This window comes from Polypterus senegalus, chromosome 12, assembly GCF_016835505.1.
Source record: "Polypterus senegalus isolate Bchr_013 chromosome 12, ASM1683550v1, whole genome shotgun sequence".
Lineage (NCBI taxonomy): Eukaryota > Metazoa > Chordata > Cladistia > Polypteriformes > Polypteridae > Polypterus > Polypterus senegalus.
In genome coordinates, this window is record NC_053165.1 from 9571943 (window position 1) to 9587742 (window position 15800).

At 38.4% G+C, this 15800-nt stretch overlaps 1 protein-coding gene and 1 long non-coding RNA gene across 10 annotated transcripts in view; one reads left to right on the top strand and one right to left on the bottom strand.

Annotated features, from left to right (window-relative positions):
• slmapa (sarcolemma associated protein a) overlaps positions 1-10003 on the top strand; it is a 132971-nt gene extending 122968 nt beyond the window's left edge. For 6 of the 9 annotated variants that reach the window (XM_039770804.1, XM_039770803.1, XM_039770806.1 and 3 more), the window contains 3 exons: positions 374-545; positions 3479-3613; positions 8636-10003. In XM_039770804.1, coding sequence (XP_039626738.1) covers positions 374-545; positions 3479-3613; positions 8636-8728 — 400 coding nt within the window. In that variant the 3' untranslated portion in view covers positions 8729-10003. Of the gene's footprint in view, positions 1-373; positions 546-3478; positions 3614-8091; positions 8180-8635 lie in introns of all 9 variants that reach the window. The other 3 variants (XM_039770805.1, XM_039770810.1, XM_039770812.1) reach the window with 1 other exon arrangement.
• LOC120540239 overlaps positions 5922-15800 on the bottom strand; it is a 28753-nt gene continuing 18874 nt past the window's right edge. Inside the window, exons 2-3 of the long non-coding RNA XR_005635780.1 lie at positions 15203-15265; positions 5922-5997 (exon numbers count right to left, since the gene is read on the bottom strand). This is a non-coding gene — a long non-coding RNA (uncharacterized LOC120540239). The remainder of the gene's footprint in view (positions 5998-15202; positions 15266-15800) is intronic.

Below are 15800 nucleotides of genomic sequence, written 5' to 3' on the forward strand. Positions count from 1 at the left end.
TGGTGCTGCACACTTTTGTTGGCATTCTAATATGTGAACTGTTTTCATTTCACACAATTCTTCCACGTGAAGCTTGAAAACCGTGAGGACTGATTTAGATCATTTATGTGAGGTAGAATGGCCAGTGGGCGCTAGGTGGCCTTGTAGCCTCGGAACCCCTGCAGATTTTGTTTTTTTCTCCAGCCCTCTGGAATTCTTTTTTTGGTTTGTTTTTTTTCTGTCCTCCCTGGCCATTGGACTTTATTTTTTGTTTCTTAGTATTACTTAATCTTATTTTTATATTTTTCTTTTTTCAACTTGTGAAGAACTTTGAGCTACATCATTTTTATGAAAAAATGTGATAGAAATAAATGTTGTTGTGTTTTTCCTTTAGCTCTCACAAACACAGTGTGGAGTTGACCAGTAACCTTGGAGTATTGCAAAAGACTCACAAAGATCTGGAGAATAAGATTGGTGCTATGGAAGAGCAACACCAGCAGGATGCCAGTGGTCTCAGAAACCTTCTTGCAGAAGCAGATAGTCGGGCAGAGACATTACAAAAAGAGGTACTGTTAGTCTTAAATAATTAGAATCACTTTATCTCACTTCAGCTGTGGAGCCGCTAAATTTGTACTCCAGTAAAATTCTTTAGACACTTATTTTATTTTGTGTGTGACAGGCTGTGTTTAGTAAACAGGACGAGTGCTGTATGTACGCAGTTTGCACATTCTCTGTTCATATGGGGGATTTCTGTATGTCCCAGTTACCTCCCACATTCCAGAGTTTGGCATGTTGGCGCTGAAACTGAGATCATGCACGTGCGCATGGGTGTGCCTTTTGATGGGCTGGTGTTGCATTTCAGGCTGGTTCCTTGCCTTTTGTGCCTTGCTATTGGGGTAGACTTCAGCACTCTGCATACTTTAAAGGAGTAAGAATGTCAGAATTTAAGTAGATGGACCTGTTTGTTTTAAAAGAATATTCATTATGCACAAGCTGTAATAGAGAAATGTGCACCAGTTTATATTTGTGAAAATCCACACACGGTACACATACTCAAGTAGAATAAAAGCAAAAATATTGTGTGTGAATTTATACTTGCTTTTTGAAAAAAAATTTATATTATACATTAAATTTTTATTTGTTAGTAAAAAATAAAAGAAGTCATAATATCACCATATTATATAACATATTTATAGCATATTTGTGGCAAGCATACTTTATATGTTTACAGTGCATTTACTGTACATTTCTTTTGTGGACGTTTAGCCAAACCAGCCTGGCCACAGTTCAACAATGCATTAATGGAAAGGTGCTGCTGGGCTTTACTTTGTTTCCTGTCAGTTTAAGCAAATCTGTGTCTTGATTTGTAAAGTTTGCATTTGTATCTACTTATGAACTTGTCACACAGCACGCTGCCCCTGGACTAAGTCAAGTGTACTCTGCACAAAATAAACTAAATTGAGTTGAACTGTAGATCAGAATATCTTGCACACTTTTATAATGTGAATAACTGGCAGGTTACACAAATTGCAAAAGGGTTGAGACACCGAGTTAGTAGTGAAGATGAAACTAATAACGTTTTGCTTTTGCAGTTTTTCACAGTCATGCTGAGTTGAGGCATAACTACATAAGCCATAACCATCTTTTGTTTTCATTTCTGTGTCATTGACGTCATTAAACAAAACTGGCATCTGCCGACTCTACCTGATGGTCTGTATGAGGCTAGATGGATAAAAAGCAGGCAGACATTAATAATTTTTGTTACCGTATCATGTATGTATAGTGCTAAAGGTGTTACAGAATTTAGGGAAGCATTCACTTTATCATTTATTAATCAGTAATAAAAACATGTTTCGCATGTGTCCTTTTGTATTTATGTATCTTAGTTTACTTTTAAGTAAATAAAGATTTTTCTCTTATGTTGTAAAGTTTTACCACTTGTCACCTGCACCGACTCAAATGCTATCCATCACATGATGCCTGCATAGAGTCTGCCATATGCACCATAGTCATCACTGTCTGTTGCCATTACAAGTTACAAATTGCACCCCCTTTGCCAGCTGTAATTACTTTCCGTAACAATGTCCCATTTGGAGATGGTAAGCAACTCACTTCATTGTGTTTCTGAAGGCAGCAGTTTGCTCCTCTGCCTGTTGGCACACTTCTAAATACCAATGCACTGGCAGTCATGCTGCCTTACACAACAGTGGGTGATTTCTTCTTGAGGTTTTAAGTTTTACAGCCCATCTCATCTGATTTATTTACACTCTGAGCTCAATGCTTGTTGCTGCGTATATACTATCATTAACAGCAGAAGTGGAAAACAAACTCGGCTAACAACAATGCTGAACAGTCTCTAAGCTAAATCACTAGTAATTATAATAATAATACTACCAGCTCTCCACACCTTTCCTGTAGCAGTTTTACATTTTTCAAATTACTTCAACTCTTTTTCTTGAATGTAAAAGCAGACCAAATATACTGTGTCCATCCATCCATGTGGGCACGGCAGGGGGGGAGTCCATCACAGCACTTATGAAGGACAATGCAGGAACAACTCCTGGACAAGGCACTAGTCCAATACAGGGGGAAAACACACACACACTGAGGGCAAAATTTAACATTGCCACTTCATCTAAACTGCATGTTTCTGCTCTGTGTGAAGATTCTAGAGCATTTGAAGGATATTCACATGGACATGACATGGGGAGAACATGCAAACTCCATGCATGGAGCACCCGGTGCCCCAGTTTTCTTATTGTGAGGCAGCAGCGTGTCCAAAGCACCACCATGTCACCCACAAATATGTACGTGTCATCAAAGTTAGTAATTATAAAGCAGTGGATATGACTTGGGTTTGATAGTTGTCCTGTTGATTGTAAATTTTGAATTGTAGTGTTTTTTGTGTTGCTTAGGTAAAAGCTAATTTCTTATGTATGGCTCTGCTTCCTGTAGTTTGACTCAAAAATGTGTCCATCCATTTTCATAACCGGGGTGGCAGGGATACCATAGCCTGTCCCAGCAAGCATTGGGAACAAGGCAGGACCTTTCCCTGGGCAGGTCACCAGTGCATTAGAGTAGACACACAAACCCTCTCTCAAGTCAGTCTAATTAACACATATATTAGCAATTACACATAGTTAATACTATATGGTATTCTAAAGTCCAAGTGGCAGTGGAAGAAAGAATACTGATTTATGTTCATAGCAAACAAGGCACACTTAACTTCAGCAGTCCGCATATCTCATTTGATACTCCATTCTAACTGAAAGAAAATTTTCATTTCCTATGAAGGTCAAACACTGACTTCAATTTGTGAGGATACCACCTCATTTATGTACTATAAAGCTATAACTGTTAAGCAATTTGAAAGAAAAGCAGGGTAAAAACTTTCAGCAATGTAAGTAGAGGTTTGTGTTATTAAATTACTTATTATTAAAAATACTTCAATAAATGTAAATGTCATATTGAGAAATTAAATGTACTTTTCTCTTGGCAGTATGAGGAAACTCAAACCCGTATCTTGGAGTTGAAAGGCATGTTTGATAAAACAGAACAAGAAAAGCAGTCACTCGCTGAAGAGCTCCAAATGTGCAAAGCCAACCTGAAAATGCTGCAGGAGAAAGGCAACAATGTAAGCTGTTTAAATCTTTTTGTTTTTTTGGTCTTTTGATGATTGTGCTGGTCTGCTTGTTTTATATCTGTGTTTCTTGACAGGGATTCCTTTACCATTGGTGTTTAATATGATGAAACTTTCACATACAGTACACTCTATTATCGGTCCTGCTCTTATAGTATTGCTTCCAGTGACACTTGAATCTCACACATAATAAGAATCATCTCCACCTTGTATAATTTTCTTAGCAGGTTTATCTCTGTCTGAAAATGTTTATTGCTTTGATTTTATATTAAGGTTTCAGAAATACAAAATCGCAGTGTCCTAAAGTGTGCGTATTCAGAGTAAAGCAATACACTAACATTTGTCTTATGGTTTTCTAATCATTAAATGGTAGTTAAAGTGAGTCAAGGTGGTGTTGACTAAAAGTTACCAGTTCTCACTAAGGTTTCAGCAATAAATTGGAAGTTCACAATGATCTTTAGCTGATTTTGTTATGCATTATTTTAAGTACTGGACAAACACCTTAATATAGTGCTGAGCTGTTCTTCTCTACGTTCTGGACTATAAAAATGTTTTATATTGACAATATGCTGTAATGTATATACTGTATGTGATGACCATTTCCAGATGTAAAATAACCTAAAACCTCTTCTAATCATCTGCATATTGTTTTATTGCTATATTCTTTGACATTAAACCCTACTGAATTCACTGTTTGAAAATGGAAACTAGTATTACACGCCTATTCTGAATCATACTTTCCTACCCAGTTGTGCACTGGGTTAAAATTCTTCTCACAATTTTCAAATGCAAATGTGAACATCATGTTCTACTTGGCAGAATTTTAACCTCCAGTTCTCTTTGGTTTTCCGAACTCTAGGAGATTCATATATTTAAGATTTCCAAGATTATATAACTGACATTCTATTTTATTTAGAAAGATGCAGATCTGATTAAGGGAGGTTATTTGTGTTTCAAAACTGTTTCCCCACTCTCTATTTTATTTTGCTTCTTACATTTTTAGTGTTTTAATGTGGGCACATCATGTTTTTGCCTAAAATGGTTTTGTTTGGCTTCCTATAGGATAGTTTATGAGATTCAATTTCAGAAAAATATTATTTGTTCTGAATAACTTTTCTTGTACGTGGAATCGCAGTCCAAGTGCTAGGGTCTCAGAGACTTGGTCAGCTGCCACCAAAGTAAGAACCAGCGTGCAAATCAAGCACGTCCTTGAGATGATAGCTCTGTGATTGTGACATGGTGGTGTCCATCTTCTATAGATAACAGGACAGTAATTCTGTTAATTCCCGTCAGTCTTGAATATCCGAGGCTCAACGTGTACCAGGTGTGCCCCTTAGTTCTTACTGGAGGTTTACGTAGAACGTTTGGCACTACTTTGAATTATTTCATTAACCAAATAGTTCTAACATTTACATCAAATTAAATTTTAACAAGCATCAATTTGTATCTCAAATATTAAAAAAAAAAGAAGAGACCACTGAATAAGCCATTGAGCAACAGTCTGGGCACACAGTGTAGCCAAGAAAACCTTTTGGTAACTGGAAAAAATAATTTTAGAAGTGGATGCAGTAGTTGAGCGAATTCCAGATTATCTCCCCATAGCCATTACTTTCTCATTAAAGTTAAATTAATGGTTCTGTCTATACATGCACTTCAAGTAAATCGAGGAATCTTTTGTTTGTGTGATCTCTGAATATAACAAAATAAACTAAAAATGATAATCTTTTATTTATTTATTTGCAAAACAATACAATTAATCTGATATGCTGAACCTCATTAATTACTTGTGCTTCATGGCTCTTCAAGATGGTGGGAGAGAGAATAAAAGCAGATATTCTTAGTTCTCTTCTCTGTCCTGGGTACCTGGGGTTTTCTTGTTTGATTGACCCTCAGTCTTTGACAAAAGTGTTCCGCTAAATTCCCTGAAGCTCAGTGGAACATTTTCCATGACTCTTCAACCCACTCCTAGATTTCATCTCACTTTTTTAACCTAAATACTGGTTAGGTAAAAGTCAAACTGCATTCTGTTAAAGTAGCTTTACACTGCTGTTAAGGAATACTCCACCCAAAAGCAATGATTTTCTTTTTATGTTACTTACCCAAAGTTTAGTTTAGTTTTTAGTCACGTAAGAGAAACATTTTAAATCCCATATTTTCATGTAGAAAGGAGATTTAAAAAAAAAAAGAGAGTCAGTGGTGACCGGCATGGGACAACAGCAAACGTTACATAAAGATCCATGAAAAACATTCAATGTTAGTTGTGGCCAGAGGTTTATGCACACTCTTAACCACAATTCACCTGGAGCCCACCCTCTCAGCTTGTCAGATGAAAATCGCCGTTTTCTTTACAGGCCATATTCATGTTGTGTACAGTGTCACTAAAATAAATAACAAAAGAAGGAATTGAATACATAAAGCAACGAAAAACACATTTCATGACAATTGTTGATACATGAACAGGACGCTGTAGTGGCGGCTGTGCTTTAGCACAGTGTCACTGAAATGAAGAAATAATAAAATGCGTATCTAAAGAAATAGGCAGTAAAAATCATATTCTGTGCTATACAGTGATCCCCCGCCTATCGCGGAAGTTACATTCCAGACCCATCAGCAATAGGTGAAAATCCGCGATAAAGAAAGACTATATAAATAAACATTTTTTTAATAGTTTAAAAAGCCTTAAAATACCCCTCCCACATGCTTTAAACACATGTAAACTTATTAAAACACAGTTTGTAAACACATATGATATGTGGATGTCGGGCTAAGGATATGAGTAACATAATAATAATAGGATAATAATAATAATAATGTAGTGTACTGTTGATTCATTCACGCCATAATGGTGAGCGACGTCCGCATAACGCTTTCCTTCCCGAAGCATATCAAGGAGTTTTACCTTTTCCTGAATGGTCAAGGTCTTCCTCTGCCGTTTAGGCCCACTGCTACCAGAAGGCTTAGAAGATGCAGGACGTTTGGGAGCCATCATATGGCTTAAAACAAAACGAAAAATTCACAAAAAGTTTGCTCACAACAATCGGACCACAAGCAAGGTACACGATATGCAGAGAACTGAGATGTGTTGGGGACCCACGCTCCCTGTTCTTGAGAGATTACACCTCGTTAGCAGCAGCCAATCAGAGCCCAAGAGAATGAAAATCCCGCTCTGATTGGTTGAGTCTCCTCTTTCAGCCAATAACTGGCCTTGTAAGAACTCATCTGGGTACTGTAACGCGAAACTCTTTGTCTACCGTAGTGTACGATGTACATATATTTAATGATTTACTGTTTTGCTTAAATATTAAGATATGTTCCACAGAAAAATCCACGATGTAGCGGGGGATCACTGTATTTCATTCTTTTTATGCTCGCATATCATTTTGTGATTAGTTGTTTATTGCCACGTTTATCATTTTTATTTTATCTGACGTATTCCTCCATACATACACATCTACTTGTGAGTAACACACTACCCTGACACTGCACTGTTATATGGCATGGAATGCATTAGAAGTGGAACTAAAAAAACAAATTTGAAAGAGTTGGCTTTACAGAAATTTTTAAAAATATGTAGCAGTGCATTGTTCTAGTTATTGCCTTCACAAAATTAGAATCAACATTGAGAACATAACGAAAATAGAAAAGGAAAATCTACTGTTGCTCAATTCATATTTGTAAAGCACTCAGACTCTGGATTCCTGCCCTAAATCTTTAATGAAGTAATTTGCAAACAAATTAAGTTGAACCCACAGTACAACTAGACAGAGAAAACTTGTCTGGGTATTTGGTTCACTTGCCTACTGACTTGAGGAGCTGAGAAGTGCCAGTGCCTTGAGGTTCAGCCATACTGTAAGCAAAGCCCTTTGCAGGTGAGTGGGCCTGTCTCTTTACTGTATTGCAGTCCTGACGGTCCTTAGTTACACTTTGATTATAACTTTCAGTTTTTTGTCTTTATAAACTGTCCTTTCATTCAAGGCATTAGTAATAGACCCTTTACGCAGTAGTTGTGATTTGTTCTAGTCCTGACTTGTTTGTGTGTTGTGAGTCTGTTTTTTTAAAAAACAAATCTAGGAGTGATCTAACGTGTCTGTCGTAAGTACTGACCATCTGTGTTTCAGCTTTCACTGGCTTGTCCTAACAGCGCACTGAGAAGCCTGGTCTGTAAGCAGCTGGCTTTGTTCTGAGTGTCATGACTGAACATTTCACCACATAGAAGTCTTCATGCCGGGAACAGAAGCCCACTAGTGTTGTCATCAGACGCACTCCAGTTTTTAAGATTTGTGTGGATTCCTCCATTTTATACATTTTAAACAGTGTTGCCAAGGGCACCTTCTGTAGAACGGGTGATAGCACTAATTTAAACAATGTACTTTTTCTTTTGACCAGTTGCATGTCTTTTGACACTTGTAAGCCCCTACCGGAGCTGACTTTGAAGCGTAAATTGATGATTTAATATCCCTTCCCTCCTTTAGCCATCCATATCGCAGCCTGTCCAAGCCATTTTCATCGGCCTTATCCTGGTTTTCCTGTATTGGTGTTTCGGCCCATTGTGGTAGAAAGGTACACTGTGCTACTGTTGAGCTACTCTGTGTGCGTGTGTGTGTGTGTACGTCTCTGTCGCTCTATGTGTCATTTCTTCACTCAGACATTTGCATGACTTTTAATTGAAACCTATTGGATTCTCTTCACAAATTCGATAATGTAGAGTACTAATCATCTAACATTCCTTTTGCCTTGCTGTAAATAAAGTCATCACTTACCGAGAATTAATCATGACTTGGTTAAACGTAAACTTTTGTCTTTTGGTGGTGTAGACAGTGAATATGCCTTTTACTGATTTTTGGCAATGTGAGCACCTGAAGCAAGCACTTTCTTTTTTTGCTTCTCGAACCAAATTGGCTCTTGGTCTATACCACCATTGCTACAGCTCTGATGGGCTGACTCTTGATCAGCCCCATCACAAGCCTGAGGCACTTATTAATGCACAGATTTGTTTTCTTTCTTTCTCTCTTTTAGGGGCAGTGGCTGCCATGGATGCCAGTGGTGGCAGTGCTGGTGGCAGTGACAGTGGTCGTGCTATACCCATGTTTCTCCAGGGCCTCTAACTAAAAGCTTCTTCGGTCCAACTCACATTACACATCTTTCCACAAACTGCTGCTTCCATCACGGCTGGGACAACTTGACCTGATTTAGTTACTTTTATCTCCAAAAAAAAAAAAATCACACCCTATTCTGGGAGTACAACAATAGGATTCTTGCTTTAATTGTATAAAGAAACATGTAACTGTATATATATATATGTAGAGGGAATAAAAATGTGGCTTCTAATCTAGATAAAACCTTATTTGCAGTTTTCCTTGTTAATTTTTTAAGCAGCACCATGGGATTTTGAACTATTACAGTGGCCTAAACTAGGCCTTTTGGTACCACACTATTTTTTTGTGAAATTTGGTGTGTTTTTACAATAAAATGCAGTGGCCACATTAGTGGGTAAATGTGGTTTTCTGATTTGGTATGCAAGCCAAATATGTAGTACGTACATGGGGCACAAAGAATCAAGTGCCTGGCTTTAGTTGTTCCACTTGTTTTTCACAAAAGTCATCCTCTAGCATGTCACAAAGTATTCTGCGATACTGCAGGGAGCCCCTTAATCTGTTACTTCATTCGACAAACTTCACCAAATCTTTTTTTTATTTTCATTTTTTTTTTTTTTTGCCTGTCATGTTCATTTGTGAATGAATGAAAAGCTCCACATACTTCAGCTTGGGTACTTTGTACGAGTCTTCAGTGCATTTTTATGTCGTAAAGTCCAAATTAACAGTTGTCGAACATGCTAATGAACACTACAGATTTTGTTTTAAAATGATGTAATTCTTAGTTTCCATTTTATATATGGTAAATATTTATATGTATGCTCGGGGGTTCCATGTTACTAGGAAACACTGAAATAAGCTGATGCAAGAACAGGTCACTGGACACCCATTTTGTTCATATGTTACGTCCACATCCCTTAATATCAAGTGCTGCATGCAGCAATGTAATCTGTGAAAGAACCAGAATGAAAAACATGCAGAAAAACACAAAAATCTACATCACTTGAGCCTTAGAAATATCATGAACATGCATGAAACGAAAGGCACACATAATAAGGTCAAGACTCCAACATGTGGCACATGTTCTACTACAGTAATGTCTGCTTTGGTTAAGACTCCGATATAATAACACATGCGCTAAAACAGTAACATCCACTTTGGCAAAGACTCCAAAATATGGCGCACACACTTAAAACAGACATGTCTGTCTTCAGTTAAGAGTCCAAAATATGGCACACGTGCTAAAAGAACGATGTCTACTTTGGTTAACACTTGGATATAACACACATGCCAAAAAAAAAAAAAAGGAGTTCTGTTTCAGTCACGACTCCAAAATTTGGCACATGTGCTTAAAACAGCAACGTTTAGTTCAGTTAACACTCCGATGTAACATAATTTGCTAAAACAGTGACATCCACTTTGGTAAAGACTCCACAAAGTGTGGCACATGTGCTTAAAACAAAAATCTCTTACTTCAGTTAAGACTCACATATGGCACACGTCCTTAAACAATAACGTCTTCTTTGCTTAAGACTCCAAAGTATTTGACACACATGCTTAAAACAGTGATGCTGGCTTCAGTTAAGGCCACACATGTAAATCAAGAACAACTTGTTCGGTTAAGACTCCACAGTATGGCACATGTGCTAAAAACAAAAAGTCTATTTCACATAAGACTCCAAAACTAGTCTGCTGTGTGCGAGATAATCAATACTGTTCAAAAAGTGAGCAGTTGTCCCTTCTATTACTATTAGTAAGCGTTGGTTAGAAACAGAAGAGGTGCAGTCGAAAGAGTTTGAACTGTTTTAACTATTTGAACATTAACTTTATTTTTTGCCATTTTGCTAAGTTAGAAGCCATCAGACTTGTTCTCCCTCTTAGGAATATGAATGGTTTTAAAATCCTCTTTTAGAGTCGATTATTGGTGAATTTAAATAACGTGTTCTCAACGTAACTTAGGTCTCTTGCGCTATAAACTTTGATGTTATGGTTTACATTGCTGCAGAAATGCACAGTTCCGTAGACATGACCGATATAAATTTGGACGACTTTACACTTAATTGTCAGGACTTTCACTGTAATATTTTTGTAATGCAAAGGTGGAAACCAACTTAACTGAATTTCGTGCAAAGCCTGAGAGTGCTTTAAAAAAGACGGCACCGACCGATACGTCGGGAATTTCCCTCAGCGCACTATTTTAAATGATTTTGTATTTTAACTTTAAAGGTGGAATGTGGTTTCTTTGAACTCTACTTCAACTCTTAGTAATGTGTATGAGAAATAAGAATTTTTTTTTTTTTTTGTTTTGTTTAAACTGTTGAATTTGTCTGGAGGTCCGTGTAACCTTTAGGAGCGTTTCTTTCAGTTCTGTTTGTTTGAGTTTGATGAATTGTTAGTCAGTGAGCGAGTGTCTGGACAGGAACTGTACAAACTTAAGTGTTCTATGGTTTTCCATTACAAAAAGCCGCCCAGTCATAATACATCCTTATGCCAGTGGTACTTCGGAGTACCTCCTGTATATAGTTTGTTTGCAAATATTGTTCTGAGATGCTAAACTTCAAAATTACGTTTTTTAAGTAAATAATTGTTTAAAATATATTTTGTAAAGATATGGAAAGTACCATAGAATTTCTGGAAAATAGAGGAATTTATTTGCACTAACACATGTGATGTGCATGATTTAATAAAACAAAATTTACTCTCACTGTGTGTTTTAATTTGTTATGCAGTACGTGTTGATGGTGATGAAGGGTGGAGAGTTTGGGTGAGTATGTCACACGTGTCGCCTTCCAGTTCAGGCTTGGCTTCCTGGAGGAGCTCAGTGGCTGCTGCTCCATGAACAGGCGTCTTTGGACTTCATTTTTGTTGACTTGCTTTCCAAGATTCCGGATTCCGAGACGTTTGTTCCAGCTTATTTTATGATGATTACATTGGACAACAAATTTTTTCAGACTTCCTGAAAATGTTTGGGTGATTATGAAGCTGAACACAAATATAATTTGCAAATATCATGTAAGAATTGAGAGAGACAAGAAACGAATGTTTATTGAATTTAGTTGTTTGTTTGATTGCTTTTATGATGCTGAAACACTGCATTAGTTCAACTTTGATTTTGTCATGTACTCGCCGTCTGATGCTTTCCATTTCAGTCGGACAGTATTGCTGGATTCCATTTGCCCTGTTTTCGCTCCTTCACCATTGCAATGTCTTGGTGAAACCTTCCAGCATATTTGTCATTGACTGCACCAAGTTTACCATGGAAGAAGTCTTAAGTGTGAATGCAGAAAATCGATCTTTGGCCACATGTTGCCACTGCATGGTTTTGTAAGCTTTTGAAGCATGTGGTCACCCAGCTGAATGTAGTTTGGTGCTCTGTAGTTGGCAAGAAGATTCTCAGCACTATCCTTGAATGCCTTCCATGTGATTTCCTCCATTCCTGCTGGCAGGTCATTTTGAGGATGCATCTGATTTGTGGACCAACAAAAATGCCTGCCTTAATCTTGGCATCGGGTACTTGTGGAAACATCTGTGTCAAATATCAAAATCCTTCACTTTTCTTGTTCATCACTTTGACGACACTTTTCATCAGTCCAAATTTTATGTCTCTTGTTTTGGTCGACAAGTGGTTTATGTGCCACTCTTTTTTTCTGCCCTTATGATGTGGCCAGTTTATTTTTTAAAGTAATGAGACTCTCTACCATGGCCGTTATACCAGAGCTGCGTTCCTAGTCGCAGTGCCACTACTGTTAGATCAACAGAGATGTTCCCCCTAATGTGAGGGTAGACGTCTAATGTGAGAAGAAGTCACAAGACTTGATGTTTGTAATAAAACAGTACAGGATAGGAAAATGTAAGGTGGTCTTTGTGTGCAGCAGGCAAAAAAAAATCAAAGGATACCTTCAAAAGTATTCAGGAAGCAAAATCGTTGTCCCGTGTTATTTATCACTACCACATCTTCCAGTCCCTTAGCCCGTCGTAGCAGTCGCAGTCACTCACAGAATTAGTCATCACAGTGTTAGGCCCCAGTCCTTCTGTGGTTTGTTCATTAGCGTCATCAGAGGAGGAACAAATTGTGCTGCATCATCAGACTGCTCAGAATCTATGGTGCCTCACAAGACGTGTCTCGACTATTTACAGATTCTCATCTGTGTTACTTTACCGTTTTTAGGGTGGTTGTCATGTGCACAGAGTACAGTGGAATTCTTACTTGCATTTGCTAATCAAAGTGCAACACATCCTCACTCTCTGGAGCCATGATTACTACATAAAGTGCCATTCCCTGTTAATTCCTCTGGCATCTTCCCTCTTTCTGTTTTATTACTGTAGTAAAAGACATTCCCAAGAAAAAGTTATATTGGTGGAAGACCAGGCCTCACAATCCACAAGTTGCTGCAGCAAAGTCTGATCATCTGATGTGGTGTCCACACAGCAGGACTTTCTAAGCAGACCTCACTATGGACCCCTCTCAATAATAGGAGTGGATGAGAATGTCAAGTCCTGGCTGTGGAAACACCACATGTGCTTCTGGCAACCTGCTCGTTGTTGGTGGAAACAAGAAAGTAAAGGCCACTGAATAAAAGCCACAATGTTAGAATGTATTTTACTGATCACTTTGTTTTCATTTCAAGTTCCTGCCATATTGCATTCATTCAGCTTTTGGCCAAAGGTGGACAAGAAAATCCCACAGAAGAGAATACTGCAGATGTCGGCTTGTGCTCCAGGTCTTCAACTTCAGAGTCTGAATGTGCAGCTTAAGTCGAGCAGACAGGTAAGCCCAACTGTTTGTAATGCAAGGTGACACACTTAATAAAAATATCGGGGTGCTCAGCTCCAGTCGTGGAGGTCCGCAGAGCCTGCAGGTTTTCATTCTGACCATTTTTGTAATTCGAAGCCATGACTAGCAGATAATGAAACTTTGGTATTTAATTCTTTGGCTTGTTAATGCTTTCATTCTTCCAAGGCAGTTCTTTATCACACTATAGATTTGTCATTTTCTGAGAACATTTGCCATATTTTGTGGTCCAAAACAGATTTATATCTCTTGGTCATTCCATTTTGTCTCTCATTTGTTTCAAAACATTTTATTATTTTACACTGACACCTCCTGCTGCCTGTGCAAAGGTTTGTATGGAGGCACATTGGCTTGAGAGTTGCTGGTTCCTTTGTAAACAGGCGACAATAAAAAGACCAAATGCAGCACTAAAAGGGCACTTAAAAATCACAAAACAAAAACAAAAAAACAAGTTAACAAAAACTAGGCCCAAAAAAAACATTACTTTAGTAGTAAATAAATAGATTCTGATTAAAGATTTGGTTGAAGCAAAACCCTGATGCCACTGCGGACCTCCAGGACCAGATTTGAGTTACTCCTGTTCTATACAATTAGGAAAGTAGTCTGCCAGCCCAGAACATTTTGGACAAAATGAAATAAATAAATGTGTTATGAAATGTGAGAATAAACAGAAACACAACGATATGTGAGCATCAGTAATTAAATCCATCCATCTATCCATTATCCAACCCGCTATATCCTAAATACAGGGTCACGGTGGTCTGCTGGAGCCAATCCCAGCCAACACAGGGCGCAAGGCAGGAAACAAACCCCGGGCAGGGCGCCAGCCCACCGCAGGTCACACACACACACCAAGCACTTGCTAGGGACAATTTAGAATCGCCAATGCAGCTGACCTGCATGTCTTTGGACTGTGAGGGGAAACCCACGCAGACACGGGGAGAACATGCAAACTCCACGCAGGGAGGACCCGGGAAGCGAATCAGTAATTAAATGGGTCGTGAAATATTTTTTTGACGCTTATTTCTTTATGTTTTTCATGATTACTTTATTTCTGTTAGTGTCACTGCATACAACATGACATGAGAACTGTCATTTACAGTTGAGAGGGCGGGCTCTGGCCAGTACTGTGCTTTGATTGGTGAATTGTCGGTGGAGTGCGTATAAATCTTTGGCTATCGAGTTTCCAGTAACAGGCAGAGACCACAATTCAGATACAGATTCCTAAAATGATAATCCTGGGCTGCTTCTGTTAACGTAGCTACTTGATGCTGTAATTTGGGCCCATTTTTTTTCTTGCACTTGTGTCCACCACGGACGCACAGAGACACAACTTTGAGCCTGTGCTTTGCTTGTCTGGGATATTCACGTGCAAAGTTGTGTGTGTGTGTCCTCTAGCGATGATTCACCAATCAAAACACAGTAGTCGCTAGAGCCCACCCTCTCAACTTTGACCTGTGTAAGTGACGGTTCTCATTTCAGGGTGCAGTTCATGTTATCCAAAGCAACACTCGTGTTCATAAAAGCGTCTTGTAAGCATTGCATGCAGTGTGACTGAAATAAATACAGAAAGACATGAAAACATTTCATGACACATTTCATTACTTATAGTCATAGTGTGTGTCACATTTCAGAATGCACTTGCATTTTTATTTCATTTTGTACTCATTTTTCTGTACCCCACTATTAAATATTTACCTTCAGTTTCCGTGGTCATTTCAAATTGACGTTCTGAAATCCTTCCGCCTTTTCCTGAAGTCGCTGTGGGATCAAAGCAGGAAGAAGCCTTGGGTGGGGTGCCAGTTTAACACTGGGCACATTCACACAAGGCCAGATTAGATGCCAAACCTGAATGTTTTTGAAATCGAGGAAGCAACTGGAGTACCTGAACAAAACAATTCGGAGAACACGGACAGGATTATTGAAAAATATGCAAATGGAGAGCTTTTGTTTTCACTGGGCTGTTGTTTGGCTTGTCCCTGCAATCAGCTGCTGGTTGCCCGATGCTGGCAAAACAAACTTTCACTCCCTGTCTGCTATTTTTTTAGACAAACTGATTGAAATCATTTTTAACTTTGAGCACCATGGGATCTTTACATAAGACAAATGTTCATATTGAAGGAGACTCGAAACAAAATTTAAACATCAGGATAAAGACCACAAGTGGATGCAACCGTGCTTTAATAGCACATCAGAAAGAAAAATAAAATTGCAGATTGAGATATTACAGGTAACACAGAGCTAAGGGAGGAGTTGTGTAGAAAGAGAGCGCCAAGGAGCAGAAGTTAAATCCGCA